At 41.8% G+C, this 24,925-nt stretch overlaps 1 protein-coding gene across 1 annotated transcript in view; it reads left to right on the forward strand.

Moving 5' to 3' along the window:
* Nucleotides 1-12,496: 12,496 nt before the first annotated feature.
* The window catches only part of nhsl3 (NHS like 3), a 64,517-nt gene continuing 52,088 nt past the window's right edge, over nt 12,497-24,925 (forward strand). The window contains exons 1-2 of the mRNA XM_079830239.1: nt 12,497-12,769; nt 14,456-14,756. Of these exons, the coding sequence (XP_079686365.1) occupies nt 14,519-14,756 (238 nt within the window). The 5' untranslated portion in view covers nt 12,497-12,769; nt 14,456-14,518. The remainder of the gene's footprint in view (nt 12,770-14,455; nt 14,757-24,925) is intronic.

Here is a 24,925-nt window from a genome sequence, read left to right on the forward strand (position 1 = left end):
AGCCTTTGGTCACTGTATTATTTTGCTGTATGGAAAAGAGCAGCATGAACATTCTTCAAAGCATCACATTTTTTTATCCATATTAGTTTGGAACAATATAAATGGTGAATTTGTGTAAATTCTCTCATTGCTATTGTACAGCTTGAATTGTATGCTGTGACCTCCACACATGTGGTTGGTTTGTCTGATTGTGACTTTTTGCGATTGTGTCACTGACTGTGCAGCCCGATGGTACAGAAGGAAATCCAGTCTGCAGAGGACAAAGAGAGGGAGAGAGGAATAATACAATGCTGGGAGAAGAGGGCTTAACCCAGTCGGCAGGCGGGATTTCCTGGCTGTTGCCTCAGCTCCCGTCCATGAGATTTGCGTAAAGCACCTGTGTAAAGGAGGCTTGTTTTTGAGTTGTTACTGCTAACATGCTATATGGATTTACAAAGAATATTACAATAGAAACTGGGTGCCAAACAGAAGTTTTATGGATTTAGGAATTCATTTTTATCCTTGTTTTTGTGATAAGCTAAAACGGTTGGCAGTTTTATATATAATGAATTACTGTTATATGTAAAGGAAGCTCATATATTTTCAAAGCATTTACATGAATTCTTTAGCAAAAACATTTGATAATTGAGCTGGGGATTATTTCCCAAAAGCATTGTTAGCCAACTATGGTCGCAAGTTATGTCGTTATCATCAACATAGTTCAACAAGTCGGTGTTTCCCGAAACCATAGTTCCATCAAACATTTGCAAACAGCATCACAAAGTTGTGTGGTTGGAACGACAGCTCTCGACCTGTGGTTAGAAGCATAGTTTCCTGTTTGCCTTACATGTGGGCTTAATAAATGCTTATCTTAAGCAAAATAAGCAAGCTTTCTTTCAGTCATAAGCAGGGTTGGAAGTAACGTGCTACAAAAATGCATTACAGTAACGTATTACTTTTTGCTGTAACGCAGTAGTGTAAGGCATTACTAACCAATTTTCAGTAATATTTTACTCTGTACATGTTCAGTAACGCTTGCGTTGCAACACATCTTTAGCCCCAAAATGTAATTGTTCAAAAAAAAGAAAAAACAACAGCAAGACCACGAGACATTAATGAATGAAAAATTCAAGAAAGTTATTACCTGTTCGTGGTCAGTCAATAGCCGTGTGTGGTGTCCAAGTTTGTAAATAAAGACTAAATGACAGCTTCTGATATATTTGTATAGCGATTTATTTCATTCATCTGCCTCTTGCTGTTGTACCTTTGTATTGTGTGACATAGTCCAGTGAAGGCGTGTTTATTTATAGCAAAAAATCTAGCATTCATTCGATCTCAAATGGATTCATTAAAAGAAGTTCCCATTCAGTCGGTCACGTTCGACGTTCGTCGGACGTACCGACGAATTGGGATCACTTCAGGGAGCCCCTATCAGCTTCGAGATATAGAGAACAGGCCAATGGGCCATTGGCGTGCGAGATTTGCATCTCGCGCTCCGCCCCGCGCCACGGGTATAAACAGGAAGCGAGAGCGAATGCACGCTGTCATTCACTTCGGAGCCGAACGGCGTTGATGAAGCAAGACTGCTTTTCTAAAAGAGAGCCTATCTGCATGAGAGATGCTCCAGAGAACGAAAAGGACGCTCTGTGTTGGCGAAAAGGCACAATCAGCGCGACCGCATGTTCACCGCTGCATCAGCATAACAAACTGCTGTTCTCACAGCAACTGTCGGTTTGGTGAGGGCGTTTGTTTCAGTGAGTGCACCACAGGACTGCACTTACCACCTGTGTGTTGCCGCGGTCTTCCCCTGGGTGCTTCAGCACTGTTTAAAGAGCGTTTCCTCACAAAAGAGCAACACGGGTGTGACACTGCGTCTTTTTCAAGACGTCATTCCACTCGTGCGTTTCTGGATGCAGTTGTTTCCTGTCCTGACGGCCACGATCCCTCTCGCATAAACATGTTGAGACTGTGTCGTGGGTGATCCATGTTCTCTCAGGGGAACGGGATCACGTCGACGCGCTGGTCATCTCACCTTCAGCGTGAGGGTTTGAGTGTTCAGCGCGCTGTGTGCCGTCTGGCTGCCGGGTGACAGCGCGGGTTGGCAACTCTGCGCGCGTCACTCGGCGCCTCCGATGCGCGGTCGAGACTATGATGCCTCAAACGGGGGTTGAGTCCCTTCGCTTATACCCCGATCTAGTCTCTTTTCTGGTGCACCAGAGGGGGGACTATTTTGGCTGATAAGCCTGGGTGGCCTGAGGATTACAGTGAGGCTTCCCCGCCGCGTACATCTCTGTTGGCCCCTCACTCCTCTATCGCATCGCAAGCATGTTGAGACTGTGTTCGTGGGTGGTCTATGCTCTCTCATGAGAGCATGGCCACGTCGGCGCGCTGTTCGTCTTGCCTTTTTCATAAGGGCTTGAGTGTTCAGCGCGCCGTGTGCCGTCTCACGGCCACGCCCACTGTCTCACGTGTCTGCTGGTAGCTTACAGATGGGATTGCTGGTCCTTGAAAGGGGACCTAGCGTTTCATTTGGGGCTCTAGCAGAGGACAGATGTCAATCGCTGCATCGGAGAGAGGGCTGTTATGTGTTGAAAATGAAGATGATGCTGAGATTCCCACCGTAATAGTGGGCGCTCGTGCTGAATCAGATTCATACTTGACAGCCATGCTTTCCCGGATGGCTGAGGCATAGTGCAACGCGTAAATCGCCTTGCCTGCCCCTTGCCTTTTTTCGGATGTGCATTGGAAGGCTTTGGCATTGTGGAACTATTGGTGCCAAAATATGGAACACCAATAGGGCCATAATCTGTATAAAGTTTTCCTCTCTCTCACTACCCTCATCGGTGGGGTGGCAGTGCCACTGGCAGGCCACCTCCGCCCTGCTTAGTGCACGAGGGTAGTTCTGAGCCGAGGTTGAGCTGCGCACAGCGCTGGCCCTTGGCTAGACGATGTCCACCCTGGTCCAGAAACATAATTGACCCGGATTTGGTCTGGAACTGTTCTTCCCCGGAGGAGGGCCGGGTGGAAAACCATTAGTCATTCTGTTCCGCCACTGATGTTAAAAACAGCCAGTGGTACCCAAAAAAAAAAAAAAAAAAAGCAGTTCCAATATCTCTGGGTCTTGGGAGTTCAGGAATGGCAGCGTGTGACGCTACAGAGCCTCGCCGCTTTCATTCCCCTCCCCACAAGAGGGCGAGAATGGCAGTGTGTGACGCTACAAAGCCTCGCCACTCTCATTCCCCTCTTCTCAGCGGTGCGTGGACAACAGTGCGCGACGCTATGCCTCGCCACTCTTGTTCCCCGCTGAGGAAGGAGGTGAGGCAGACCGTGCACAACCCCACAAAGCCTTGCCACGCTCAGCCCCTCCTTCATCTGGGACCGCGCTTGGCGGTGGTCGATGCTCCCATGCCTCGCCACCCTCAGACGCCTCTCCCTTCGCCAGCAGGGGGCGCCGGCTGTGGGAACGCACTCAAGCGGCCTCCCCACACTCGCACGCCCCCTCCGCGGACGCAGGTAAGTGTTGCACAGCACTCTCAGATCCCACTTCGGGCCGCTCCATGCCGTCCGAGTTGGATCCCTGCATTCCGCGTCGCTGCCCCGCTGCGGGTACGTCTGTGGTTAATCCCCTTGCTCGGTGTCTGGAAGCCTGGCTAGAGCTTCCCAGCCCGTCTCGGGGCCGTACCATCAGACTCGGCTATGCGATTCAGTTCGCCAGGCGTCCCCCTAAGTTTGGGGGCGTTCACTTCCCAGTAGCGAAGGAGAACGCCCCCGTGCTCCGGGCGGAGATCGCAGTCCTACTGGCGAAGGACGCGATGGAGCCGGTCCCTCCAGCCGATATGAGGTCCGGGTTCTACAGCCCGTACTTCATTGTACCCAAAAAAGGCGGCGGGTTATGGCCGGTCTTGGACCTGCGATTCTTGAACCGATCCCTTCACAGGCTGCCGTTCAGAATGCTAACGCAGAAGCACATCTTCAGGTGAGTCCGTCCCCAAGATTGGTTTGCAGCGATCGACCTGAAGGACGCGTACTTTCTGCGGGTACTTTCGGCCCTTTCTGCGCTTCGCGTTCGAGGGACGGGCATGTCAGTACCGCGTCTTGCCCTTCGGCCTGTCCCTGTCGCCCGCGTCTTTACGAAGGTTGCGGAGGTGGCCATTGCCCCCATGAGAGAGCATGGTGTTCGCATTCTCAACTACCTCGACGACTGGCTGATCCTTGCCCAGTCGTGAGAGCAGTTGTGCGAACACAGGGACAAGGTGCTCAGTCACCTCAGCCAGTTGGGACTTCGGGTCAACTGGGAGAAGAGCAAACTCTGTCCCACACAGAGGATCTCTTTTCTCAGTATGGAGATAGACTCGGTCGCCATGACAGCGCGCCTCACCAAGGAGCGCGTCCAGTCAGTGTTGAACTGCTTGTATTCGTTCAAAGGCAGGACAGCGGTACCACTGAAACATTTTCAGAGGCTCCTGGGGCATATGGCATCCGCAGCCGCAGTAACGCCGCTCGGATTGCTTCATATGAGACCGCTTCAACGCTGGCTACACGATCGAGTCCCGAGATGGGCGTGGCACAGCGGTTCCCTCCGTGTCCAAGTGACTCCGAGGTGCCGCCAAACCTTCGGCCCATGGTCGGACCCTTTGTTTCTATGGGCGGGAGTTCCCCTAGAACAAGTGTCCAGGCACTCTGTTGTCTCCACGGATGCCTCATCCACGGGTTGGGGTGCCACGTACAACGGGCTTGCAGTTTCGGGTCTGTGGACCGGGCCTCAACTGCAATGGCATATCAATTGCCTCGAGTTGTTAGCAGTTCGTCTTGCACTCAGCCGCTTCAAAGTTCCGCTCAGAGGCAAGCACGTTCTGGTCCATACGGACAACACTGCGACCGTTGCGTACGTCAAAAAACAGGGTGGTCTACGCTCTCGTCGCATATCACAACTCGCCCGCCATCTCCCCTTATGGAGTCAGAAGCATCTGAGGTCGCTTCGTGCCATTCACATTCCGGGCCTGCTCAATCGTGCAGCCGACGAGCTGTCACGTCAGCCGGTGCTTCCGGGAGAATGGCGACTCCATCCCCAGGCGGTCCAGCTAATCTGGAGTCGTTTCGGGGCCGCACAGGTAGACCTGTTTGCCTCCCCAGAGACGACCCACTGTCAGTGGTTTTATTCCTTGACCGAGGGAACCCTCGGGTCGGATGCCCTGGCCCACAGCTGGCCCCGGGAAGAACGCAAGTATGCGTTTCCCCCAGTGAGCCTTCTTGCGCAGACACTGTGCAAAGTCAGGGAAAACGAGGAGCAAGTCCTGTTGGTCGCTCTATATTGGCCCAACCGGACTTGGTTCCCGGAACTAGTGCTCCTTGCGACAGCACCTCCCTGGCCCATTCCTCTGAGGAAGGACCTCCTGACTCAGAGACGGGGCACCCTATGGCACCTGCGTCCAGACCTCTGTAAATTCCATGTCTGGTCCCTGGACGGGACGCAGAGGTTCTAGGTTACCTACCGCAAGCGGTAGTTGACACCATCACTTCCGCTAGAGCCCCCTCTACGAGGGGCCTCTATGCGTTGAAGTGGAACCTGTTCGTCGATTGGTGCTCTTCTCGCCGAGAAGACCCCCGAAGATGTTCGATCGGTTCTGTGCTTGCCTTTCTACAAGATGGGTTGGAGCGAAGGCTGTCTCCCTCCACCCTCAAAGTCTATGTTGCCGCTATCGCCGCTAATCATGAGCTAGTAGATGGAAAATATCTAGGTAAGCACGATCTGGTCGACAGGTTCCTTAGGGGGGCGAGGAGGTTAAATCCGCCTCGTCCTCCCTCCATACCCTCTTGGGACTTAACTCTGGTACTAACTGCACTACAGAGAGAACCCTTTGAGCCTCTGCAGTCAGCTGAGTTGAAAATTCTGTCGTTAAAGACAATACTCCTGACTGCGTTGGCCTCCATCAAGAGGGTAGGGGACCTGCAGGCATTTTCGGTTGACGAATCGTGCCTGGAATTCGGGCCCGGTAACTCTCATGTGATCATGAGACCCCGGCCTGGATATGTGCCCAAGGTTCCCACTACTCCCTTCCGGGACCAAGTGGTGAGCCTGCAAGCGCTGCCTTCGGAGGAGGCAGACCCAGCCCTAGCTTTTCTCTGTCCCGTCCGTGCTCTCCGGACTTACGTGGATAGAACGCAAAGCTTCAGGACCTCAGAGCAGCTCTTCGTCTGTTACGGAGGACAGCAGAAGGGAAAGGCTGTCTCCAAGCAGAGGATGGCCCACTGGATAGTGGATACCATCGTCTTGGCTTATCAGTCCCAAGACGTGCCCTGCCCGCTCGGGTTAAAAGCCCACTCCACTAGGGGTGTTGCCTCTTCCTGGGCGCTGGCTTGTGGCGCCTCGCTGACAGATATTTGTAGAGCTGCGGGCTGGGCGACACCTAACACGTTCGCTAGATTCTATAGCCTCCGTGTAGAGCCGGTTTCTTCCTGTGTGCTCACTTCCCATAGTCAGTAACACCGAAGTGCCCGTTCTAGTGTCGGCTTGCTGCGCCATTCCCTCCCCTATGGTAGACGGATGCGTGCGCTTATTCTGCTCCAGTCGAGTTCCCCGGATCGGCGAACCCTGTTGAGTCCTCCGCAACCCGCGGCAGTCGGACGTGGTGGAGCGTTCGACGCCAGGTCTAACACTCGTATGCATTGGTGGAACTTGTGTTAGGCTGGGTTCCATATGTAGTGACCCCCATGGCGGTCCCATATGTGTATTCTTCCACGGTACGGCTCCCTACGGCGAGCCCGTGTCTTTCCCTCGGCAGAGTCTCCTCTGCCGTCCCAGGTACGTGTTGTCCCCCTCCACGAATTGGCCGGGGCCACCCCTGGGACCTCCGTATGTTGTGCTGCCCACGGCCAGCCCATACGTGTATTCTCCACATGTTAACTCCCTCTGGGCATGATGTGGCTTCCGCAGCTGCCTTCACAGGCATGCTTTCCCAGCGTTATCCAATACAGTCAGCTGAATGGGTCTTGCGGAACAGCAGCTTGGACTCTCCCTGCCCTGATTTCTTCAAAATCAAAATCAATCACTGATCAAACAAAATCAGGCCAAAATGAACTCCAAATGAAGTTCGAAACAACTTACCAACGCATTGAGAGGAAAGCGTGCAGCACGTATTTATATAAACCACTCTCAGCAGTGTGGGCGGCCTCGATAACGGTATATCCCTGGTCAAGTATTTCGAACTTTATCCCTAAACGAAGAATGGAAAATGAACTTCGCCATGAGTATATTGGGGTATAGGAATTAGGGCTGCAACAACGCGTCGACGTCATTGATGATGTCAACAACGAAAATACGTTGACATGCGTGAAATGCGTCGACGGGTTCATTATTTACGTTCTAGAATAGAGTAGATCTAGAATAATTCTGCTTCTGCTCCCGGGCATAGTGAAAATGATCATTTATCATATAAAGCCAGACCGCGACATTCAAAGTGTGGGAGTACTTTAAACGAAAGCCGAATAAAACGGTGTTTTGTTCGCTCTGTAATGCCGGTTTCACACTGCACGCGCAAGCAGTGCGGTGGTAGAGCAGAAGCTGTGCGTGTGGAGAGCGGGAGCAGCGCGCGCCCGTTGTGCTTTCACACTGCCAGTGTTTGTCTCACGCAGCTCAACCATGGCATGTGTATTGCAAAAACAGACAAATATTGTCCATTCGGTCACATTTTCCGGTGTTCTTCTCCGACCCCAGTACGTCTTGTGCTTTGATTTATTATTGGGTTAATCATACTCAACTACGGTAATTAATAACCTATTATAGTAAACAACATTTCCTAATTAGACCTACTACTCTGTAGTCTGTATACATTTTATGATGAATAGTATCATTAGTTATACATAATGTTTAAAATGCTTCTTGTGTTCATATATTTCATTATAAAATGGCATAAGTACACTACCCTTCCTGATATACAATTAATATTGTCATCATTCATTGTTTTCATGTTAAAATAATAAACAAATTCACTACCCTCTTTGAAATACAATAATCAGTAAAAAAGAATCACCAGATTAATCTGGAAAAATAGTCGGTAGATTAGTCGACTAATCTGAAAAATAATCGATAGATTAATCGATAAAAAATAGTCATTAGATGCAGCCCTAATGGGAATACACCCCTGTAAATTTGTCTAAATCCTTTTACTGTCCTTTCTGTGGATGGAGTTTGTTCCAATGTAAAAAAACAAACAAAAAAATACCTTCCTACCTTATGAAATGAACACAGTTTACTACATGAGTTGAACATGAGCATGTTCTTCAGATCCAAATATCTGAGAGAAGCGTTGTTAAACAAATACTGGTTAAGGATTTTAAGTTTTACAGCTTTGAAAAGTTTTACAGTTTTCAGAGCTTCACAGCTCGAGAAGACACAAAAGGAGAAAAACAACTCAAGGCCTTTAAAAATCCATGACTACCACAAATGCCTGTCGGTTGGCAGACAGCATAGACTAACTGTTAGGATATTTATCACAGCTGGGTAGTAAGAACAGGAACCTAAGGGCACTGTTTGACTTGTTCTTCAGTGGTGGAACAAGCTTTCACAGATTGGAGCTTAACTGCAGCTGTGCTTATAACCACATTAACTCGTAACTCCTGTAATGTACATCGTCACTAATGAATGAACTCAATACACTTGTTCATTTGTTAACATTTATGCATTTGGCAGACACTTTTAATCAAAGTGATTTAGATTGCATTGAATGTATACATACTATCAGTTTATGCCTGGGAACCTAGACTGGGAATCGAACCCATGACATTGGCGTTGCTCTCACTATGCTCTACAGTTTGAGCTACAGTTAATATACTTATTCCAGTCCATGTTTTGAAAATAATGGATGTAAGTGGAGGCACACTGTATGTCTACTTTGGAAGCTAGCAACACTGCATGAAGCAACTCATCCAATTATAATATATAATAAAGTTAATAATATTGTTGGCTTCTTTATGATAAATTGCTTGTACTTTCCTCCTTTGATTAAAACTAAATATAAATGTTTTTCACAAAGCTACTCTTGGTAACCATGAGTAAGGCTTGATTTATCTTGTTGGGAATGAGGAAATGTTAAATTTTCCCACTGCAATCCAGCGATCAAAGAATCTGGCAAGGTTGAGTGTCTTCTAGTGGTAAATGATTGTGTATAGTACTACTCGAAATATACCCGCTGCTTGAGCTCCATACTTGCACAATAAAACACTGAGGCTTTTGTGAAGGCAAAAGAATGAGAATCTCCATAGTTGCTATAGCAACATTTAAACATTTCAATGTGTTCGGAGGGACTGAATTTAAGTCTGAGTCACAGTAACCCCACCCAATCCCCCACAAGTCTTCTCTCTCTCTCTCTCTCTCTCTCTCTCTCTCTCTCTCTCTCGCTCTCTCTCTCGTACAATGAGGACAGAACATCCATGCCATCTTTTAGCCTTGTTTTAAGCGACACATGAACTCTGTGGTCCTGCAAAGGTTAATGATCATGTCTGATTGCAATCTGCGGTTATCTGAAAAAAACGGTGTTCATTTATCTTCACTCCGTGACCAAAGAAAAAGAGATCCAGATTGCGATCCCTAGATAGTACTGATTTACTGGACCGTATCTGGTCCACCCCAGTGCAAGGAAAGGGGCCAGGGGCCGAGGTTCTCCATCTGTGCTTTTCAAAGCAGAAAGAAAGTCAAACAAGCTCTGAGAAAAAGCAGTCTTGTGTTTACAGAGCATATTGAGTCGTCCTGGTATCCTGACACACGTCTCCCTTATCTCTGTTTACATTTGCAGTCACTAAACTCTCCTTTAAATGGCCATGGTGTGGTGGAAAATACATTGACAACAAAACAAAATTCAGGAAGGGTTGTACCAGACAATAAGGCTTTATTTCTTTGCTGAGGTAATAATAATCTACTGTAATTTCTAAGACAATGATTGTTTGTTGTCTCTCTTAAGGAACTTAAAATCGGATCTTTTGTGAGGCTCTCAAGTAAATATTGACAGAACACTTTGACACATCTCTGAAGAATCCGACAGGACAAATCAAGAGCCTCACAGTTTCACTGTAGCATGAATGAATCAGGTAGAGCAAATTCATTCAAGACGGATGAGATTAATGCTAAAAAAATTAATATCCAATCATAGATTACCTCATTCAAATATACAGTAAATAATAAAATTAATAGTAGTTATAAATGCACAATACAATTGTGGTACTAGATATAAAATTACTTAAAAATATTTGTATTAGTACTAATACAAATATTTTTTAGTATTCAATAGGTAAAAACAGTAACATTGTGAAATACTATTTTTTTAAAAAAACGTCTTTTAAATGTTTTAAATGTAATTTATTCCTGGGATGTCAAAACTGAATTTTCAGCATCATTACTCCAGTCTTCAGCGTCACATGATCCTTCAGAAATCATTCTAATATACTGATTTGGTGCTTTAAGAACATTTCTTATTATTATCAATGTTGAAAACATTCCAAAGAATGCATATCCTTCAACATTTGGACAATGAGTTAATAAATATGCTACCAGTCCATATTTAGCCTGTACAGTAAACATGAAACCATTAGCAAAAGACAGGAAACATCATCTCAGAGCATGTTGTCAGAGCGGCAGCGCTCACGTCTCTTGAGTTAGCTCACCGTCAGCCAGGATGCAAAATGAAACCAGATGAGCCCGGTAACAGATCCCTTACCACCGATTCCCACGGGACATGACATCACTATTAGCTCCGCTATTCTTAGCCTTCTTTCTGTGGCTTCGTAAGAACGAAAATAGCGAATTCACGACAACCAAGCCCTCAAAGTTCAAGGGAAAATTCCTAAAAGAGGGATAAACACCTCTAGAGGTTAAGGAGCTACTCAAATAGACAAGTCCCTGCACATACTCTCATCTAACCTTTGACATTGGTTACAAGACCTCATTAAGGTTGACAGTGCCCCCCAAAATTATTTGGACACTTAAGCCACTCTTTAAAATGTATGGATGTCACTATGTTAGTGAATACAATATGTAAAAATATGGCATCTTTAAACATGTAGTCCTAGACATTTTCTCACAACTGACCTTATTTTAACCAGCTGGTCTCAAAGTGAATTTTAGTGGATGTATCCCATTATGTTTCATATATAAATAAGATAAGTAAAATAAGTAACTTTTTCATATGTTATATGTATATATTTTTAATGGTTTTAGTTTTATTTAAAGATAATAATCCTAAACACAGGTGTAATTCATCACATGTACAGTATTATTAATATTTCACAATCACAAAGCATCCAGATACATTTGTCTTATCATTTAACCCTTAAACGCATACCTCGGGTCCTAACGACCCGAGGTGTGTATCAGTGTAAGTATATTTATTCTGCAAAACAAAAATGTAATCTTTGATGACTGAATAAGGGCAATTCACATTTATTCCACAATGTGAAAATTTCTAAAACATAATGATGACGTGACGTTTCACTCATAGTTATGCAGGCAGAAAACAAAAGAATAAGAAGTATATCATCAGCAAAACTTGAAATGAGTGATTTACTGCAGAGCAAGTACTGAACGCAATCAAATAATGTCACTGTCATTTGATGGTGGATCTGGTGAAGAAGCTATCGGGGATCAAAATATTGATTTTCAAGATGTTGAAAAATATAGTTTTTAGAATATGTTTGAGATGGCGAATATGAGCCAGATGATGAATGTACTGGAGAAATTTGCTCTGACGAGGACATGGATGATGGTATAAAACATCTGCTCAAACTCAACCCTTCCAAACTCCAAAATGTAACAAAATATGCTTTATTTTATTCTTCTGTAACTCTAATATCAGGAGAGTTTTATATTACGACTGGTAGAGATCTGGGTCGCTAAAGACCTGAATATGTAATAATGATTGGTCGAAACATGCATTTACGGGTTAAAGAAAATACTTTCTTTGGTCTGTTTTACTTGAAAGATGTGCTTGTGCTGTCTATCTCTACAATAAATGGCACTTGATTTGTTGTTTTGTTATCTGATGTAATGAAATCCATACTTTCATAAGTGTGGCTGAAATCTCCAAATACTTTTATGATCCAATATATGTTATAAAATGCATGCGACAGACCAAAAATGAGACATTTTCACTCATTTTAGTTTCTTCCTTTACTTTTAGACTCACTACATGCCTCTAAGCTTGTCAATTATGTCAGAAGGCATGCAGCATCTCAGGTTTCAGAGCCCATAAATCACCTGTAGCTCATAATGAACATGTGGCATGTGCAGCGCTTGTCTGTTTTTCGTATGTCCGACACAATGATTAGCACTTTGGCTCCGGGCCAGTGCTTCTAAACCAAAGACAGGGGACAGGACGGTGTCTCTCCATCACCTCTGATTAGGATGAGATCGTTAACAAAACCAACAGTGCATAGGGAAGAGAAACAGGAGGAGTGGATAGACGATGTCTGAGTGCGATAAGTGAAGGTGGAGAGGAGGGAAACGGTGTGTACGTTGTGGTGAGGGCGTGAGAAAGAGAGAGATAAGAGGAGGAGAGAGTCAGGGAGGGAAGGAGCCAGTTTGTCACTGTGAAATAGTTGGGTGGAATACACGTGTGAACTGCAGTTCCTCTCCGCACTGCGCTGAATGGTGACCAACGGCTCAAACAGACAGGAGGGGGAGGACTGACCAGCATGGAGCTCCACTCACCCAAAAAGAGCTGAATAAACAGTACAATACAGCACTGCAGCAAAGACAAGACACACACTGAGAAACACGGACAAAAGGACGAAAGAAAGAAAAGTAAGGTGCCCTCTGGTGTTTTTGTACGCTTGTAGCTACATAAAAAATGTGTGTTTGTGAATGTGACAACTGTTTTTAGTTGCAAGTTGTAGTTTTCTAAGTTGTGATGGTGTGTTAGAGTTTGGGTTTGTGAGTATCCCCTTGCATGTGTATTTGGGAGTGTATGTGTTACTCCATCCAGAGGTTTCGTTGCTGGTCATATTACAGCATTGAGGTGTCCGAAGTGGTTTACTTACGAGTTTACTTCTGCATCTTTCCTCAGAGAGAGTGGAACTTTTCACTGCCTGCTTTTGCATGAGGTAGCGCGTTTCCCCCCTTCACACTCTCTTATACGTTTGTTTTGTCTCTCATACCTCCAGTTTTCGCACCATGACTAAGATTAGAAGGCTTAGCGAGAATAAAGGTTTTCAGGGAATGAGGGTGTAGACGCTACATTTGCACGTAAATGCTGAAACGGGACTTGCAAGTACCTGATACAAAACACATGTCAGGCATCTTTGGAGAGGGAGTAATTGTAACTTTTCTCAGATTTCCCTGTTTCTATGGGTACACCTGATATAGACACAGTAGCTGAACTGGCTGCTGACTTCAGGTCATTTCTTCTACTACGCAGAAGTGTGGCATAATAGTTAAAGATCTTGGCTGGTAATTAAAACATTGTGGGTTCAGTCACCATATTGTGCCCTTAACCCATGTTTGCTCGGGAGGGATTGGACCTGCAACAAGTGTACTGCAATTGATTTTGATAACTTGATGTCTGTGATTTTGCCAAGTAGGGCATGTTACTAGATCAATAGGGCATGTTCGTAGTTCTAGAACAACATTCCAAACAACCAAAGAGATTTTTGGTTTAGGACTGAGATTGGAGATTAAACATTATTTTAAACCTGTCTGATTTTATGGGTAGTTAATAGTTAGGGTTCGGAATAAGGTTTGCTATTTGTTCGATTTTTTTTTTTTTTTTAACAAAGCTGCATTGTTGCTTATTGATATTTTGGTAACACTTTACAATAAGGTTTCATTAGTTAACTACATTAGTTAACATGAACTAATAATGAACTTCAGCATTTAATCATCTTTGTTAATGTTAATTTCAACATTTACTAATACATTATTAAAATCGTGTTAACATTAGTTAATGCACTGTGAACTAACATGAACAAACCATGAAAAGCTGCATTTTTATTAACTAACGTTAACAAAGATGAACAAATACAGGAACAAATGTGCTGCTTATGGTTAGTTCATGTTAGTTAATACATTAACTAATGTTAACTAATGAAACCTTATTGTAAAGTGTTACCGATATTTTTAAAACTTTCATCCACCAAAGTCATATGGTGCTACCAACAATTTTATCATAAGGACTCTCATGACTGTCAATATCAGATAATTTTATGGCATGCAAGTTCAGGTAAAATGTCATTTGGTGTAACTGCCCAAAAACGTACAGATGTTTATGAAGTAGTAATTCATGACAGTAATTTAAATGTGACAATCGAGAATTTTTGGAGACAATTGAGAAAATGGTCCATAACGTTTTTTCAAAAACCATATGAAACACATTTCTAAGTACATGTTTTAAACTAGATTTAAAAATAAATATTTTCTTAATCTTCGTGTTTAATGTGTCATTGAGCCACATACCATTTTTTTAAAAATGCTTCTCTCACTTTTAATGTTGAGGCAGGTGTTTGGAGTGGATTACAAGAGCAGTTGGGTCAGAGATTGGTGGTCATTGGTCTAAGGATGTCCAGGAGCAGCTCTACAGGAGATCTGGTGCCCAAGGACATTACTGAGATCCTGGCCCTGCAGGCCAGTAAGAAGAAACGGGGTTCATCCTTGGGTCGGGCTTTTAGCTGGTTCAAGGGCAGCAAATGCAAGAAGAGTCTCAGCAATGGGCAAACTAGGTCAGGAGGTCCATGTGGACGGTCTGGAGAGAGCGCTACAGCCAAGCAGATTCATGCCAGTAGTGAAGTCTCTAAAGGTAAGCAAAAACTATTTTCCTGCTTCAGTACTTCAGGCATTCATAACCTGTTAGAATGCGTATTACCGGGTATGTTTTTGAAGATTTGGATTAGTTATTGACAATCAAAAAGAAGTGGGATTTTGATACCATAGATTAAAAGGATTCACAATACGATACAGTTTGATTTTAGCCAAGCTCTCTGGTGCCAGTCTGTCCAAACCTTGAACATGGAATTTCGTCTTTTTTCTTTTTTGTACTATTTGAATGGTTATCGCTGGGACATCACTTATTCAAGCAGGATTAGGCTACAATAACAAGGACAAGTCTTCTCTGGAATGGCTTATCTGTTTATTGCTGTTTCTTTTTGCCTTCCTTTTTCACATTTGTTTTTGGGCTCAACTTTTCCACTGCAAAGACCGCATTTATGTGCCATGATTTGTGGTGTTGTAAATGTTTTTGTTATGCTATTAGTTTGAGTGCTACATTATAGAAATTGTCATATTCAGTACTGTATCATCTGTCACATCCACAGTTGACGGATGACTGTATATATATATATATATCCCATAATTGTTTAATCAATTTGAATTCTTTTTACGACACCTAAAAAGCCAATAGCAAAACCATAGCTTGAACACAGCAATCACCTAGCAACACCCTAGCAACCACCCATAACTTCCTAGCAATGCCCTAGCAATACATTATCATTGCCCAAGCAAACAACCATAACAAGTTAGCAAAATCCTAAAAACCCTAGCAACCACCCAGTACTTCCTGGGAAAAATTTGACAAACACCTAGCAACACCTTAGCAGCCACCCATAACTACCATAGCTAGAACACAGCAATCACCTAGCAACACCTTAGCAGCCACCCATAACTACCATAGCTAGAACACAGCAATCACCTAGCAACACCTTAGCAGCCACCCTTAACTACCATAGCTAGAACACAGCAATCACCTAGCAACACCTTAGCAGCCACCCATAACTACCATAGCTAGAACACAGCAATCACATAGCAACACCCTAGAAACCACCCAGAACTTCCTAGCAAAAACCCTATCAACACCCAAGCAACCATCCAAAACAAGCTAGCATTAACCTACTTAGAAAGAGCGACCACTCAGAACTTCCTGAGAATACCTTAGTAATCACCTTGCAACACACTAGCAACCACATATAACTTCCTGGTAATTCCCTAGCAACATCCTATTTTTGCCCAAGCAACCATCCACAACAAGCTGGCAACACCCTAACACTCTACACTTGGGTAAAAACCTGGAAACCACTTAGAAACACTCTAACAACAACCAGAACGTCCTGGGAACACCCTAGCAATCACCTAGCAATCACCCACAACAAGCTAGAACTCCACCAACAACACCCTAGCACAAACCTTGCAACACCTTAGCAACCACCCACAGAAACCCATTTGAAACTCCCTATGAATCACAAGGATACCATATCAGCTGCCTTAAAAATAAATGGAAAGTTAGAGAGAATGTGCTGGAACTAAACTCTACATGAAGACCTCCAGGAGGAGGATTGGGGATCTCTGCCATGTGACATCTGCTTATAAAACCCTTTGTGCAATCTCAGATTGCATAAACAATAATGGATACTACATTCAGTATTATATCCCCAACCTTTATGCTAAGTGGTCTTGGGAAAGTTTGCAAAGCCAGTCCCTGAGGTCCTGTTGGACACTGACTCTTTAAAACCTGCTGGACCACTTTTATGTAGCGTTCCAACCAGAGGAGCAAAAGACTATATAAAAAGACTCGGATTCTAGATTTTTCTCTTCCTGCCCCCACAAGTCTCACACTCCCTCTGTTACACCGAGAAAGCATGTAGACTGCGAGTTGCCAGAGTCTGAGTTAACAGACACTTGGGACTTTAGCTGGACATGCTTTGTGAATAACATGTCATTCAGAGTCTTCTAGTCTTCAGACTTTACGATTTATAGCTTTTCTGGTCTTCATGGAAGGTAGACAAAGCCAAAGTGTGGAAAGGTCTGAGAGATGAGACACATGCTGAGTTATTGAAAGATGACTGAGGTTTTTTTTTTTTTTTCTGGAATGCTTTTTTTAAATTACAATCCTTTACTTTGCCTCACAATCTCTTTTTAATCTCCAAAAACCTCCAAAACCTTGTGGGGAAAAAAAAGCACTTAGCTACTGAATGTGCACTTGTAGTGTACTTCAAATCTTAAAAGTATTTTTTTTTAAAAACTAGTATAATGCTAATATAATGAAAAAACAGAGTACGCTTTAATGACTATGTTTCTTAACACGCTTAAATACAGTTTTAAAAGTGCACTTTGTAATAATGTCAAATTGAAAGTTTTGCTTAAAAGTATTTAAAATCACTTATTGTGATGTTGACTAACATCCTAAAGCACGTAACGTTTTTGATTATAATTTCAACTGTAGTGTGTTACGATATAACATTTAAAGTTTATATATTTTAAATGTACTAAATTGCAACTATCAATGTGCAATTAAAATATATTTAAATAGCCTACATGACAGAAGTTTTAAAAGAAATTAAGTATACACCGATCAGGTGTAACATTATGACCTAATATTGTGTTGGTCCCCCTTTTGCTACCAAAACAGCCCTGACCCATCAAAGCATGGATTGGACTCCACTAGACCCCTGAAGGTGTGCTGTGGTATCTGGCACCAAGATGTTAGCAGCAGATCCTTTAAGTCCTATAAGTTGCTAGGTGGGGCCTCCATGGATCGGAATTGTTTGTTCAGCACATCCCACAGATGCTCATGGATGGACCCAAGGTTTCCCAGCAGAACCTTGCCAAAATCATCACACTGCCTCCGCCGGCTTGCCTTCTTCCCATAGTGCATCCTGCAACTGGGAACACCCCACAAGAGCTGCAGTTTTGGAGATGCTCTGACCCAGTCATCTAGCCATCACAATTTGACCCTTGTCAAACTCGCTCAAATCCTTACGCCTGCACATTTTTCCTGCTTCTAACACATCAACTTTGAGGACAAAATGTTCACTTTCTGCCAAATATATCCCAACCACTAACAGGTGCCGTGATGAAGAGATAATCAGTGTTATTCACTTCACCTGTCATAATGTCATGCCCTGATCGGTGTATTTTATACAAAGACAATGGAATTATGAAATTGCATAAAAAGTGTACTTTAGTCCTATTTAAGTGGGTCAAAAATACATAATTTAATACATTTTCATTTAATTGCAGTTTCCGAAAACATTACATTTAGTTTTCACAAGTATATTACATTTACAGTACAGAAATCTTTGGGATTTGGGACAGGCGGCTTCTTGTGGGCCCTTCCCCAAACAAGTTTGGCTGTCCTGATTCAGGACATTTCTGGGCTTAGGGGCTCAGCAGTGCAGCACTAACTCCTTGCGTCATTCCTGTTTGACTGAGCTCAGCCTCTATCTGTCCTCCACTATCCCTCCACCCAGAGCGCTCTATCAGTTCCGGAAGCTTTTTACGGGATGAGATCACTGTGCATGGGATTCCCTCTTACTCAAAACATAGACACATTAAACATTGATCCCTTATCACACAAGTGAGAGAGGAGAATCACTATGTCTCACTTTGACCAAACTAGTCAGAGAAAGCTTTGGGTGCCTCTTCAACTGTGGCAACTTTTGCCCCGTGGATATGTAAATGCTTGTTTAAATTTATATTAAATGAAGTTGAACTTGCTTTAATTAGTTGAATATGCTTTAAATTGATACCCCAGGTTGTTCCAAACATGTATGAATTTCTTTCTTCTGCTGAACACAGAAGATATTTTGAAGAATGTCAGTAATCAAACAGTTGAAGGGCCCCATTGACTTCCATAGTATGAAAAAAAAATGGAAGTCAATGGGGCCCTTCAACTGTTTATACCCATATTCTTCAAAATATAATCTTTTGTGTTCAGCAGGAGAAATGAATTCATACAGCTTTGAAACAACTTAAGGGTAAGTAAATGATGACAGAATCTTCATTTTTGGGTGAACTATCCCTTTAAATGGCCTTTTATTTAATTAATAGGCTATTACATTATCTGAATTTACAATTAAAAAAAATACTTTTAAGATTTTTATACAAAGTGCACTTGCTTTCAAAAGAGCATATGCCTTAGAATTGTATTATTTTGGTAACACTTTAATTTAGGGTCCAATCCTCACTATAAACTAGTTGCTTATTAGCATGCATATTAAGATATTGGCTTTTTATTAGTACTTATAAAGCACATATTAATAAGCCATATTCTGCATGACAATATTCTACATCCCTTAATCCTATCCAATACCTAACCTTCACAACTTACTAACTATTAATAAGCAGTAATTAGGAGTTTCTTGAGGCAAAAGAATTGGACCCTAATCTAAAGTGTAACCATTATTTCTATCAAATCTCAAAATAAGGATTGTCTTTACTGACGGTGGAATTTTAAACATTTTGGAAATTGTCTTTGTCTTGCTAATGCTAATTCCCATTTATATAGTATTATCAAAGTTTTTAAAATATAATAGGATATTTTTTTACATAAAACATAGTATTTGTGACAAGTTCAAAGCAGTAAAATCTATATTTTAAAGCTGCAATATGTAATATTTTTACAGTAAAATATCCAAAAACAACTAGGCCATTGTTATATATCTTGTTCAGTTCAGTACTTACAATATCACAAATGTTTCCAACTATTTGTAAATCCTTTAACCAAGGAAACGGGACTTGTGAGGGAGTCGCCTATCAATGGCGTCATATCTGCGTTATCCTCGGTTTCCGGTTTTATTTTGCAGAAACGGTTTACTCTTACTGCAGTGTGCAACAAGTGTTATAACAGCCTCCGAGCGAACGCACAGAGTAACTCCATAAATAATTTTCAACACACTCAGATGAATCTAATATGATAAACAGAGCTGATTTACCTCATATTCATGACCGGAAAAGCGGAAATGGCGCCGGAAATGGCGACTGTGGCATAATAAAAGTCCCGCTGCTCGTGAGGCGTGTGTTGCGTTCATCTTACACTGTAAAAAATGTATAATCTTCCCAACTCAAAATTTTCTAGTGACTGGTCACATCTAAAATTTTCAATTGGCCGAATTGAATTTCTGTTAATTGAATTTTATCCATTGTGGCAACAGTCTGTTAACATGGGCTCAATTAGAAATAATATGTTGAGCCAATGGAAAAATGTAATTTACCAACACTGTAAAAAATGTCAGACCTCTCCAATTTAAAATTTTCTAGTGACCGATCACATCTAAATTTTTCAATTTGGCCAACTAAAACATTTAGATGTGATCGCTCACTGGATTGCTCACTAGAAAATTTTGAATTGGAGAAATGTTTTACAGTGAAACTGTGTGGTTGGTCCAATTAAATATTTTATATTGTAGTAATAATTGTTTATTTCTCACTGTCCCAAAAGACAAAAATGACTAAAAACATAAATATATTAAGTAAAACACAGAAACAGACAACAGGGTTGACATTTTATCACATTACTTTATTAACAAGTAAATTCCAACACAGGATATTTGGTGAAAATACCGTATTTTCAATAAGGAAAAACTCTGAATACATTCAAGAAGTCTTCTGCATAACAGGATGTCTTGGTGAAGAAAACGTGGCACTGCAAGCAAAAAACCTGCAAATAAAAATAAAAACTAACATTAATGACAAAGCTCCCCTGCATCACATCTGGCAAGAGACAGAACAGAAGTTTCTTCATTATATAATGAGGATGAGACGAATGAATGGACATAAGAAAATCACGAGCTTGACGTGTTTGATATTAAAAGGCAATAACTCAAGCCCTGAAAGAGGCCGACGCCAAACGCACTGTGTTCAACAGTCGCATGCCGCACATATCACACAAATGACTTAATTTCCTTATTACCTATTGTTTTAGACATATAAGACATGAGGAAAATAAAACTATTGGCTACAGGCTACCATTAGATAATTATGTGGTAAACGAGAACACACTCATGAAACCAATGAATGCATGAACTCGTGATTCTACAAAATGTCTTTTAAACTTCATACCCGGTCATAAAGCAAAACTCTGGAGAATAATTTCAGTGCTAAATACTCACCAATGTCTTTGTGAGATGAATATCTCTCTATTCTCTTGGGAATGTGTGTTTCGGTCTTCAGCACCTGCTTGTTCGGCTCCGCTCGCGCTGCCGCTCCCGCGCATCTGCATGTGAAATCTCCACACAAACGGTTTTCTTCAAGTGCATTTTGCGCATGCGTATACCGTTTTTCGGACGTATGACTTGTTCAGCCAACATGGATTTTTCACTTCGACTTCATAGATTGACTGAGCACAATTAAATATTTTCGGTGAATATACAATTTTAATTTTGAGTGAAGACCTTAAGCTATGATTAGTACAATGCATCTTTTTGCATGGCGATAATTATTTGGAAGTCATTTATTGGGCCAATATGTAATGATCAATTTACACAATTTTTCCCCCCAATTTTTTTTACAGTGTATTAACAATCGCTCCAGCAGCCATGCTCAGCTCCACAACACTTGCCCCTGCTCTGCTTCATACTACAGTAACGTTAATAATCCCATCCGTGAACATGAATTCTGCCCGAGTCCTATCCCAATTCTTTTCCACCGGCTGTGAGGTGAAGACCACATGTCCCAAGATTCTGCGCTCAAACTTGCCGTTATCAAACTACACTTCTGTTTTGAATAGGCGACCTCTAGCCGCGGGCGGAAAAGTTACATAGTGCACCTTTTAAAAGAAACAAAAATAAGTAATAAAGGTATGGTAAAAACTTAATGTGTCTTAAAAACCTAATGTGACTTTCATATTGTATAACAAAAAGAAAAATGTGAAATGTTAGTTTTCTTTTATATCAAAAGAGCCTGTAGTTGAAAAAACAGGTGGGACTCTTATCACAAGCATAATGGAGAAAACAAATGAAGAACAGGGCTGATTTTACTCAACTGGTCATTTATATTGTGAAAGCCAGACATCTGTTAATGATGATCTCGATTGCCAGCGTAGAATGATGACTTGTGGTCAGAGGAGGGTTGAATGAAACATGAGCCTACCGTAATAGCTGTGAAATAAAGAACATGTGAATGTTTAATGGCGTTTGGAGACACTGATATACATCCCAGCGTACGTCACAGAAACACGAAAGAACAGAGTGACAAAAGACAGCAATTTAATGTTCTGAGCGCTTCTCTGCCCAGAGAATTCCGAGGAGAATGGTTGGAGAAATTGTGATAGACATATGGGTTAAAAGTGATAAGGTCTTGCAGGACAAAGGAATGTGACAACATTTTCACATGTATATTTCGTTTTTCAGAGAAGATTGTGATAGGCTTTTACAAAATCTGTAACCACCAAGTTCTACATGTGCATGATCATGATCCTAAATATATTAGCTCTCTGCAATACTTGATTCTGATCCATCTCAGTTTTTGGCAATCAAATATTTTTATATAATGACCACTAAAAAAATTCTCTAATCAGTGTTTGTAAGCAATATCACCAGTATTGTAAGGAAGTAGTTTGACTTACAAAATCATTTTAGTGCAGAAAAATATCTTGAGATAAACACACATGTGCTAACTGTAGCAGGGTTATTGGCTCTGGTGAATTTATTGAATATTAATGCACCCTGAAGTGTTACAGCTATACTGCTTTGTGTGTGCATTCATTTTTAATAATGAATTAGTTTGGTATTAATTTGATAGTGCTTTCAACTAACAATAAGAGTCTAGTATCATCCTCTCTGTTCAACATATTTTACCACATGCAAATCCGATTCCAGAGAAAAAGTTGATTCCATGTGGTTCTGGTGATGAGTACGGAAAATAGCGGCCTAAAATATGATCAGTAATTTTGTTTTACTGATCAAACATGTGCACTTTTTAAGCAAACATAAGACACACAGCTACATTTATGTTGATTCAAAAGTTTGGGTTTTACAAGATTTTTTTTAGTTCTCACCAAGGCTGCATTTATTTGATCAAAACACAGTTAAAAACAGTAATATTTTGAAATAGTGTTACAATTTAAAATGAATGTTTTCTATTTTAATATATTTTTAATAAAGACCTTCTGAAGTGAATCGATGGGTTTTTGTAAGAAAAATATCCAAATTCAACATGTTATAAAGTAAAATATCTAGCTTCCGGTTGTATTCAACTTACGGAAAAAGTATAACTGGCGCGACGATGATATCGGACGTAACGTAAGCGTTTTGAACTGCGAGAGGCGCCACACTTTCTTCATAAGTTGAATACGGAATGCGGTTCGCCGGAAGCTAGATATTTTACTTTATAAAGTTTTAAATGTGGATATTTTTCACTTCAGAAGGCCTTTATTAACCCCGTGGCCGTGTGGAATTGTTTTTTAATGGATAGATGCACTTTTTTGGGCTGCCATTCACTGCCATTATAATGCTTGGATTAGCCAGGACATTTTTTAATATAACTCTGATTGTATTCATCTGGAAGAAGAATGTCATATACAATGGCTTGAGGATGAGTACATTATGGGATAATTTTCATTTTTGGGTGAACTATTCCTTTAATATTTTTGTAGAAACCGTGATACATCGTTTTGAAATGTAGTGCATTTTGAACTTTTCATTCTATATATTAAAGAGCACCTATCATGGCATTTAAAATGTTCCAAATATTGTTTTAGAAGTCCCCAACAACAGTTTTGCATGCATGCAATGACAAAAAAGACTTTAGTTTTCTTATAATATGCATTTATTTTTACCTGTTTTGACAGCGATTCTCAAATGATTCCTTTAGTGATTCACTTTTCAAAACCCCGCCTTTACGTGACGCTAATCTGCGGTGATTGGTCCGATGACCCAGTCAGTTGTGATTGGTTTAGTCTGTGCAGATATTTTCGGAAACGGAACGCCCATCAAAGTCTTATAGTGACAGTAATTTGTTAATATGTGTCAGGAGTTATGAATATGAAAACCGCGTCGGTACTGTTTGATTGTAATATGAGCCTCAGCTGATCTCATTAATAAAAAAACTCCTCTATTCTCCTCACGAAGACTCGCGACAAATCAACATCCCTCAGGGCTTTTAGTTCAAAAGTGTGCAGATGAGGAGACATATTGATAGATTCTCATATGTCTGTGTCAAATTTCTAAACAGAGGAGTATTTTTTATTCAATACTTCCTCAAAATGGGCAGTTATAGCCTAATCATGAGCGATTGCGTCTCTTATGTGTTGTTTTCAATTCATACTGGCAGCCGGAGGGCGCTCTGTGCACTTGTAGTCCATGTATGGTACAGACAGACGAAGAAGAACCATGTGCCATAATAGAAGTCCATAATAAAAGCTTCCTGAGATCGCGAAACATACATTTGACGACTAATAAACACACAATCGCGACGATGTATGGTTTGTCTTCAAGCCACTTAGTCTTCAAATGCTCATCCTTGGGCAGATGAAAGAAGTTTGCTTTTGAGTGGCACTTCAGAACACAGCGTCTCGTGGCCATGATGTTTTCTAGTTTTCACGGGCGTCTTGGAGCGCAATAAGTGGGCGTATCGTATTCAAATAACTTGACAAGTTGACGTCATCTAGTCAGAGAAAAAGCTTCGGTCTTCTAACGATTCTTAAAAATGACTCCGAGTCGACTCTTACTTTTGAAAGAAAATAACTATATATACGGTGCACTGTCATATTTCAAGCTATCACAGGATGTTTTTGTTCACTTAGATCAATGTTACACACTACATGAAAGGTAAATTTCAAAATTCCATGATAGGTGCTCTTTAACTCTGTGAAATGCAAACTTCTACATTTTCTGCGCATCTTTCTCCTATACGAGTCCCAATCAGCCAAGTCGTCTCATGTGTCTCAGTGTTTGTTTTCTTCATGATGTAACTCACAGTAATCGATACACCTGTTGACATATTCCTTTCACCGTTTACTCCAACAAAAGCTCCCTCACCCTTTGCCAGCCTGTGCATGAACACAACCAGGCAGCTCACTGATAGCTTACGAACTTCAACTTACATTTACATAAGAAAGCATTAAGTCTTGTTCTTATTACCACAAACCTGTCAGGGAGACTAAGGCACACTTCTCACACACCTCTTTGAAAGTCAAGATAAGTGGGGTAAATCGTGGGATAAAAAGTTGCTAATCCCTTTTTCAATAAGATTTTACAT

This window comes from Gobio gobio (assembly GCF_949357685.1).
Source record: "Gobio gobio genome assembly, chromosome: 11".
In the NCBI taxonomy this organism is placed as follows: domain Eukaryota; kingdom Metazoa; phylum Chordata; class Actinopteri; order Cypriniformes; family Gobionidae; genus Gobio; species Gobio gobio.